At 41.6% G+C, this 9,465-nt stretch overlaps 2 protein-coding genes across 2 annotated transcripts in view; both read right to left on the bottom strand.

The window, feature by feature from the left end:
• LOC126404523 (macrophage mannose receptor 1-like) overlaps nucleotides 1-8,129 on the bottom strand; it is a 12,838-nt gene extending 4,709 nt beyond the window's left edge. Inside the window, exon 1 of the mRNA XM_050067797.1 lies at nucleotides 8,052-8,129. The gene's annotated coding sequence lies outside the window, so the exon portion shown is untranslated. The remainder of the gene's footprint in view (nucleotides 1-8,051) is intronic.
• LOC126404515 (lymphocyte antigen 75-like) lies at nucleotides 4,582-8,901 on the bottom strand. The gene is made up of 7 exons (XM_050067788.1): nucleotides 8,866-8,901; nucleotides 8,285-8,354; nucleotides 7,850-8,051; nucleotides 7,194-7,384; nucleotides 6,559-6,897; nucleotides 5,905-5,973; nucleotides 4,582-5,549 (listed from the first exon to the last, which is right to left on the bottom strand). The coding sequence occupies exons 1-7, from the start codon at nucleotides 8,899-8,901 to the stop codon at nucleotides 5,203-5,205; spliced, it is 1,254 nt and encodes a 417-aa protein (XP_049923745.1). The 3' UTR covers nucleotides 4,582-5,202.
• Nucleotides 8,902-9,465: the final 564 nt, after the last annotated feature.

Here is a 9,465-nt window from a genome sequence, read left to right as displayed (position 1 = left end):
GACAGCAGAGATGGAGATGGCCAAATGAAAAATGGCCCTAGAGGGAGGTCTTCTCTCAACACATTCCCACTCGACCTCGTCACATATTGACGTTTGGTCATGAACTTTCCACGTCCACATACAACGTGCAAGGTACTCTGGGTGCGTTGGTTGTTGACCTGTCAAGTTCTCTTCTTTCAAGATACATTTCTGTTTTCACAGGAAATTTAAGTCGGGACAACACCGCAAATTTATGTTTATTTTTCCCTTAACAACAAACACACATGGTTAGGTTCAAGAAAAAAGAACAGGGTTTGGCTTTAGAATGTTACGGAACGCGAACACCGCTCTCTCGGTGAAACTCGATGTTCGTCCCACCACGTTTCCCCCTGACGCCGCCAGGTACCATTTAACTTAATGGCAACCGGCCACGTATCATGCCGACGTTAATGGATGCCTTTTTTTTGTTGGTTTCTGACGCCACAAGTCACTGCCCAAGCACCGGATTTCGCTGACGCCACAAGTCACTGCCCAAGCACCGGATTTCGACGACTTCGGAGTGAGACCGGGCTCCTTCTCAGCACACGTGGTCTGTCAGAGGAACAACAGACCCTTGTGAAGTTCCCTCTCTGAGTAGATGAGCATATGTGTTTGATCTGTGTTGTATAATGTTACTCAAATGATCAGTTGCATGCAAGACCCTGGGTCTGTGTGAGGCATTAGCTTCCTAAAATCAACGTAGCTTTGGCAAAGCCAACTAACCAATGACCGCACTACACAGAGACCACAGCAATGATTACCATCAAATCACTGATGTGCACTGACAGAAGGTGCTCAGCCTGTAAAACTGTACGACTGTTGTTGCTTTAAAAACCTTGGCACTACAAACCTACACCGGATTCATGAACCCTGCGGAAAACTCAGATTTGATCGTAGGCACGTGTGTGTTCATGAATGCCAATTAATCAAAAATTGACAGCACGCAATCAATAGCACTCTGTGTATGTGCGTCAGAGACTTCCTTTCCAAACGCCCACAGACAGTCAGACTTGGCACATTTGTCTCTCCCAGTCTGACCCTCAGCACTGGGGCACCACAGGGTTGTGTTCTGGGTCCCATGCTGTATTCACTGTACACATCTGACTGCACTCCTACACACCCCACAAACACAATAATCACATTTGCAGACGACACAGCAGTGGTGACTAATTTCAAACAACAATGAAACACAATACAGAGAGGAAATAGGCGGACAGACTGGTGCATGGACAATAACCTCACACTGGACATCAGAAAGACAAAAGAGGTCATTATTGACTTCAGGAGACACCGTGAGGACCATGCTCCCCTAACCATCAGGGGAGAGGACATGGAGAGGGTCACCAGCTTTAAGTTTCTGGGGACTTACATCAGTGAGGACCTCACATGGACGATCAGCTCCTCGGCCCTGGTTAAAAACGGCTCAAGCAGCAGAACTAACAACATCCACCCCTGTCATCACCTGTTCTCGCTGTTACCCTCTGGGAGGCGCTACAGAGCACTCAAAGCTCACACCTCCAGACTGAAGGACAGCTTTTATCCAAGAGCCATCACTGAACTGAACAGAATCAATTTTTGAATTTGCATCAATTCTCAATTAATAATGTGCTGTTTGCCTGACAACAGCACCAGACTCGAGTCCTGTTTCGAGGGATTTTAATGCAGAGTGACGTTTGGAGCCACACAGCTCTTCTTCACACTTCAGGGTGCAGTGTCACCCATCTCTGTTTCTCAGGCAGGACATTACATTTAATTAATCCTGTGATAGAGAGGCCTGTATACAAGTCTACAGAACAAGACCACTCTCAGGTCACACAGCAGCTGTTTGAATCCCCTGACTGTACACCAATAATCACACTGACGTGTCAGAAATATTATCCGAGTAAAGTAACCATTGTCTTCTCAGCATTGCTTTCAGGAGGCCAATAAGTGTACACACAACCTCTGTGAGTTAACACAAGGTTTCACAGACTTTTCTTGGTGTCTCAGCAAATAAATCCTTAAAACCTCCAGTACATATAAAAACAGTCTTCACTGTAGCATAATTGGACTCACCCTTAGCTGAGCAACACTTGACACAAGGACCTTTTTGTTGCAGCAGCTAATTCCTGACACTCAGAAACACTGTGAGCCACACCTGCAGGCAATAATTACCTCCCAATGTGATTGGCTGTTGTTCAATCGGCCAGTTTAAGCTCAACAAGACTCTCTGGCCACAAACTTATACTGTTCACAACACTTTGTGTGTCGTTTTCTGTGACTCTAAAAGTAAATGTTTTATATCCACAGCAGAGAATCATCCTAAAATCCTTAAAGTCTCAGTTCATCAGTTTCCACAGAACACAACAACAGAATATTAAAGTGTACTCATCATGCTTCTTGTTAAAACAGGAGCAGAGAACCTTTCCATGACGAGGAGTACTTAAGAAGACAAATGCTAAAGCATGGGGTCAGAGGTCACTGGTGAGTGAGTCAGTTACAGAGAAATGAGAGGACTCTATGCTGTGGTCAGTCTGCTGCCATCTGCTGGACATAATGAAGTACAACATGGGAAGCCAATCACACATACAAGGGTGCGGTCATTACCTTGCTTCCTTTCCTCACGTCTGAGCTCCACCCACAGGACAGGAGATGTGAGCGGAAGAGGCCAGGAAGAGTTGCAACGAGGGACTGAAGCTGCCAAATGAGAAACCCTTGGCTCCACAGCATCATACGTCAGTGATGTCAGTTACTGATGACGTGCTGCACAGCTGTATCACCTGTCAACCAGCTGGTACAACTGTCCACAGCGCCCTTTATTTAAGGACAATGTCATAACCTTACAGGATCTTTCACAGACAGATAGGTAGATAGGAGCATCACTTACAGGCCTATAAAAGTCTCACAAGAGGCCTTTATTCATTCATATAAATTGTTTAATAAAGTCGATTATTAGTGGGCTTTTATACTCACTGTTTAATCATCATTTAGCATTCCTTTTAAATCTCTTAATATGTAGACAGATCAGTGTTTTATATTTTAGGCTATTCATTGACTTGCATTATTGTCATCTGCACAATAATACACCACAAACTATCTAATCTCAAGCAGTGGTTTCCAACTGGTCCAGCAATGGTGTCCAGATTTCTCCTCAGTCATTAGCTCAAGCTCCACACATTTTAATATATTCAGCATCATCCTTGTGTTTGGCCGTGTCATAAAGCTAGTTTGCTGTCTCTGTTCAGTAGCTTTCCATTATTTACTTATTCTACAGCAGGAAACGGCGCTTCAAAATAAAAGCTCTGTGCTGGAAATTCACTGTACTTCAAAATAAAGTGTACTTTTTACAAACTCAACACGTTCTTGGGTCACTTGTGGTCCATTCAGAATGAACCCCCGACCCACTTTTGGACTGTGACCCACCAGTTGGAACCACTGGTCTAAAGTGTTGGGTGACGGTGCATTATATTGCATCTCAACATGTAATTGTGTTTTATTATATTGTCTATGAACACGATGCTACAAAGTGAGCGCTGTGAGAATAAACTGTAAATGAACTATCACGTGGAGGTGCTGCACTGTATGTCATGGAATGCAGTGATGGCCAAATGAAGCCTCATGAACCACTGTCTTTATTTTCTGAAGCCACCAGATGGCGCTGTCTGTTCAACAAAGGTTTGAAAGCACACTTCAATGCAAGTGGTTTATCTTTAAACCAAGAGTGCCATATGGTGGGGTCAGAAACTAAAGAAACTGGTTCATGAGGCTTCATTTGGCCGTCACTACCTTGGGGAGCTCCGTAGTCATGTCACTTGATTAAAGACATCAGTGTAGAATTCACATACGTTTCCTCGGTCTAAGCTCCTCTAAAAGCCTCCTCTCTCCTCTCTCCTTGTCTCCTAGAGGTGTATTTAAGGGATGGGAAGATCCTTGTTGATGGCTGAGAGGGAACTATTTCTTTTTTTCTAGAGAGGAGGCGAGGAAGCATAATTTAGCATGATGAAATTTAGACTGGGATCAGAGGAGAGGTGTATGTGGTGATGGCTAAATGAGGCCTCATGAACCACTGTCTTTATTTTCTGAAGCCACCAGATGGCGCTGTGTGTTCAACAAAGGTTTGAAAGCACACTTCATTACAAGCGCTTTATCTTTAAACCAAGAGTGCCATATGGTGGGGTCAGAAACTAAAGAAATTGGTTTGTGAGGCTTCATTTGGCCATCACTAGGTGTATGGTATAATAATAATCATGAATTCTACATATTATACACATTATAATGTGAACATCCAGAGTCTGCTGGGTCTCTTCTTGTAAAATAAACAACAGGAAGTGATTGTTTTATCAAACAAACATCATCAACAGCAGTTTGTTTAAAAGTGTTTTCTGATCTGATGCTGTTTTTGGCAGGACGACATCATTCTGTTACAAATCCCTGTTAAAATACCAATCAGTTTTATAATGTAGTTAAAGTTCGGTTACGTTTAAGCACAAAAACAATGTTTAAGTAAAGAATAGTTTGGGTTAAATAAGCTTTTGTTCAAGTTAAAAAAAGAGAGGACCACTCTGTCTTTTAACACTTTATTCAGCTTCAGAGAGAGAAATTATCTGTTTACATCAAACTCCAAAAATGTGATAATCAAAGACAAAGATTTTACATAATATAACCATCACCAGATCTTTATCAAAACCTGAAAATATAGTAAAATGTTCCATATTTGAATACATGAGAGCAAAATCAAACCAGTACACTGTAGACTGGTGTATTCATTCCAGTTCCTACCATAAAGATGTCGACCATACACACTGTGAATTATACAGAAAACTAAATACAACCTCAAAAGATGAATTAAAGATAGAGAAATAAAATATAACAACAACAAGCTCAGAAAATGACAAATATTGATAACTCAGGTGTTGTTGAATCAGAATAAAGAGACAGAAAAACCCATCACAGGGTCACATCCTCAGTAATCTGATGCTGCTTTGAAACTGACTTCAATGTAGCTACTTTCTCTCTATTTAAATCTGCTGTTAAAAAGTCTGCTGGTGATTTCACATCTCTCCCCCTCAGGTTGGGATTACTACATGTCCCAGAATGCCGTTCAACAAACACATGTTATAGTGTAAATGTTTCCTAAAGTAACACAGCACTGCAAACAAAGTGAGTAAATGAATCAAAGGCCTGCTAACAGTGAGTATAGAGGGTTTAGCACGTAGAACAGATGAAATTAAACTTCTCATTGTCATTCTTTTTGAACCACTTATGTTCTCCTCCTCTGTCCATGGCTCCAGACATGTCACAGTCATCCGCTGGTACATCTGTGTCCCAGTTCTTATAGGTGACCATCTTGTCATCAATCCAGAACCAGAAACCCAGAGTGCAGGTGTAGCGCAGTCCCAGCCAGACGTAGGGACTGTTGGCCTTCTTGGCTTTCTCTTGGACCCATCGCTGCTCGTTAAGGTTGGTGATGTAGACCAGGTCATGGTATTTCTCTTCGCAGTAATACAAGGCTTCCTCCCAGGTCATGTTCTCCTTGATCAGGATCATTTTATCTGCCATGGAAGAAATGGAGACAAACACAGGATCGTAGCAGCAGTTCATTATTGAGAGCACTGGGTTAAAATCACTGCTTGTGTGTCTGGTGCCAATATCAAATATCTTTATGTGTGTTAAAAACAGGGCTGCAGCATCTAATTCTGGGTCCTATGCATAAGCAGTCTCTGTGGCCCCCCTTCCCCTCCTCTCTGATCCACGTCTGTCTCACACACCTTTTGAATCTTTTTTAGCTTACAGCCTAACATACAATAAAACACACTACTTGATGATAGTCTTGCTAAATTTCTCTCAGCTGAAACTGATACAAATGATTGTTAGGAAGAACTTTCAGTTTCAACAATATGAGCTCACCTTGTGTCTTGTCCTCAGTAACAGTGGATGATGAGGGACCTGCTGTTGTTCCTTTCTTTGTGGTTGTTCCTGAAACAGAGGCTCATATATGGTTCATGATGTGAAGCTTTGCTAGTTGACTGTTGATAGATACAAACCTCACAACATTGTAGCACTGATGCTTAATTATGATCCTGTTTTTTCCCTCAGCTTGTTTTCTCTCCCTTTCCTTTCTTTCTTTTGAAAGCCTGATTTGCACTTTTTGGGTAAAGACATGATGACAGTCCTGCTCCAGCAGCAACATGAGCTGTCACTCACTCACTCTCTTTGCTTTAGCTGCCTTTAGAGAGGAATCCAGGTGCAGGGGCCAACTGAACCATTGTGTGCTTCTTGTAGGGGGCATGAGGGGCCTCAGAGAGCCTCCGCTATTTTCATTACACAAAGTTCACTCTGTCAAGTGATTTACTCAGCCCAGTTTGATTTAGTTATGGCACTTTTTACTTAGAAATAAAATTTGCAAACAAAAGCAAACTTTTCATTGCAGGCTTTTCAAGAAAGGAACAAATAAATAAATAAAGAACATAAACACTGTAAAATCAGCTGGATCTTCAGGCTGGTTTTACAGTGATACTCCAATAGGAGAAAACAGTTGAGACGGACCTTTGCAAAACTCACCATTATAGCAGAAGAAGGGTTTTTTATGGTCACATCTGGCTGCTCTCCATTTTCCATTGAACTTAGTCATAGCACATTTGTTGTGATGATAATCGTTAACTGACTCCAGAGCCCAGTATCTGAAAGAGGAATTGCTCCCATCTGACCACCTCCAGGAGTCTCTGAACAGGCCGATCCACACGCACTTGTTTGACTTATACTCATCCTTGAATTCGTCGTCCTCTAACTGTTGGTCTCCACTGACCAGGTCAGTGTGATGTTCTCTGCAGTAGCTCTGAGCCTGTGGCCAGCTCATCCTGTCTTTAATCAGATGGAATGTCTTGTTGGATTGCTTCCTTTCTGTGGGATAAACAGACAAAACTTACATCACCATGTCTTAAGGAAATACACATTTTGTCAAGTGGTATAGTTTCATAAAAGACTGTTTGATAATTACTCTTATCATTATTATTATTATTATTATTATTATTATTATTACTAATGACCTGTGAAACATTAACTAATTTATTTGTATTCCAGTCAAGATATTGGCAGAATTTTGGCAAAATATGGTGGATAACTCAATATTATGAATAGCATTAGTATGTATATATGTGATTCAGTGAGTAGTTGGCTTATAAGAAACATATTCTCACCATCGTAGCAGATGAAGGCATGCTTAGGCTTTGTACAATGGAAGTCCCGCCATAAGTTATTACGTATACACACACAGTTTTCAGGAGAGTCAACATCATTTGGTTCATCTGGAGCCCATTTTCTATTAGTATCATTGAACTCCACTCCTGGCAGAGACCAGTGCCACATCCTGTTGTCTTCTCCTGCGGTGCTGCAAGGAGGTTAAAAAGAGGACAAATCACAGTGTCATATCACGTCATATCATTGGGTACAACCCTCTGCAGTGAAATCTGGTCTGCACTTGTCAAAAGGCTCAGTAGCTGGCACACTATCATACAACATGGGGATGATTGGTTAGTTGCACTGAGGTGTCCACAGTCGGCCTTGAGTCACAATTGATCTTATATGAAGACACCAAAGATAAGGGTGAGAATTACAATTCTGCCATTATTGTAAAGGCCCCTAAAAAAGACCATAAATAATGCTCATTATATGAAAACATTAGATCTGATATCGGCCACCATCCATTCCAGTGTACCCAAACAGTTCTGTCAGGCTGAGCGCAGCCAAGAGGGCTAAAAAGAGCACCTGAGCGGACTCCATCCCTTTATTTCTATCACAATCTGCTGTAACCCTCACACATCACAGTTCCAGTTACACTGCGTATGTGTCATACCTCTGAGACAAGCTGTAAAGCCCAATCCAGGCTCCACCTTGATTCTGTGCAGAGTCACGGAGTCTCTCCATGTCTGTCATGTCAGACACTGTGGCCAGGTCAGTGTGATGCTCTCTGCAGTACTGCTGGGCTTCAGTCCAGGTCTTCTTCTCTTTAACAAAGTGGTACTCATGGAGGTGACACATGAAGAAGGAACACTGACCTAATAACAGAGGAAATACTGCAGTGATGGAGCAGACAGCATTAAATCAACATCATGAGTACACACCTACTACTTACTCCACGCCTCTTTATTCACTTAGATTTCTGAGTTTCTGGATGATTTGCTCTTTATTTCATGATAAGAATGAGCTTTAAGTGAAATCATTTCATGGCAGCAGCAGCAGCAGCAGCAGCAGCAGCACTGCTGTATATGTGATAAGATGATCCACTTACCCATCAGAAGGAGCAGAAACAGACTCCACTGCATCTTTGCTCTGTTAGATGAAACTGATATTTCAGTGTGCTGTGAACCAAACACAATGGATTTAACAAATATTGTCAGTAAAATAAAAAATAAACATTTTAACTCTTAACTGTATGTCCATTAAAAACAAGAAATACACACACAAACAAAGGTCACCACCCCCTCCAGTTTATGAGGAAGCAGAATGATGTTTAGCAGCTAATATGCAAATTAGGATGAAACCTGCATGAACAGACTCACACTGTGAAACTATATTAGTGTGAATCTCTAAACTGTCTGCACAATTATTATCAAGTGTCTCCATGTGACCACAGCTGAGGGGAAAGTCCAGTGACAGCTTAACTCTAACTGATAGTAGCCTATAGTAAATGCCTTTCCATAGATGTACATCAGTTTTTCCCATCTGGCTGTCAACATAGGCCTATTCATTCATATTTGTATTTTTGATGACAACTTTGATGCAGTGCGACACCTGCTGGTCATTTTTAATAACTACTTTTGGCATGCTTGCAGACTTCATTGTTCACGGTACATCCTGAAGAAAACTTACTATAGAGCTTTCATTTTCATGGTCTATCAGCTGCATATTAACAGGCAATACAATAAAACGCTGTTGAATTACTTCATTGCCTGTTTGTACGTCTGCAGCCTCCGGGTCTGCAGAGACATCCTGCTGGCGTAAAGGCCAAGAGGTAACCTTATTTTGAAGGGCACAGCCCAAATGTAAGTGACACAGCACGTTAGCCAATCAGAAGCAAGGGAGCGCTGAGAGCCCGCCCACCAATGAAACGAAATATTGAGTGGTAATTTTGTTTTTTGCGATAGGATCAGAAAACAAGGAATTGAGCTGAATTTCGTTTTTTCATTTTTTTGCCCAAAAATGAAAAAACGACTTGTTTCTGGTTTCTGATTGTGTCAGTTATTCCCAGAAAACAAACGGTTAAAAGGTACCTTGGTCGAAACTGTCAGTTTTCCAGCTCATTAAAATTTCTTATTTGAATAAAACACAAATAATGTAATGCATCAGGCTGAGCCAATAACAAACAAACACCTGTACAGTATAGTGCGACACAACAACCCTGCATATTGTTTATTATCATGCTCTGGTTTTCATATATTCACCTTACAATACACTGCTACTATCAAAAAC

This window comes from Epinephelus moara, chromosome 17 (assembly GCF_006386435.1).
Source record: "Epinephelus moara isolate mb chromosome 17, YSFRI_EMoa_1.0, whole genome shotgun sequence".
Lineage (NCBI taxonomy): Eukaryota > Metazoa > Chordata > Actinopteri > Perciformes > Serranidae > Epinephelus > Epinephelus moara.
The sequence above is the reverse complement of the archived record's forward strand: the minus strand, read 5'-3'. Positions and strand labels throughout refer to the sequence as shown.

What these genes read in the sequence shown, in the direction of transcription:
- LOC126404515 (XM_050067788.1), bottom strand. Translation starts at nt 8,901, where the DNA reads ATGCAGCTGATAGACCATGAAAATGAAAGCTCTATA. An exon ending in GTTTCTGCTCCTTCTGATGG is followed by an intron (nt 8,052 to 8,284) that starts GTAAGTGGATCA and finishes CTCTGTTATTAG; the next exon opens with GTCAGTGTTCCTTCTTCATG. An exon ending in CTTTACAGCTTGTCTCAGAG is followed by an intron (nt 7,385 to 7,849) that starts GTATGACACATA and finishes ACCTCCTTGCAG; the next exon opens with CACCGCAGGAGAAGACAACA.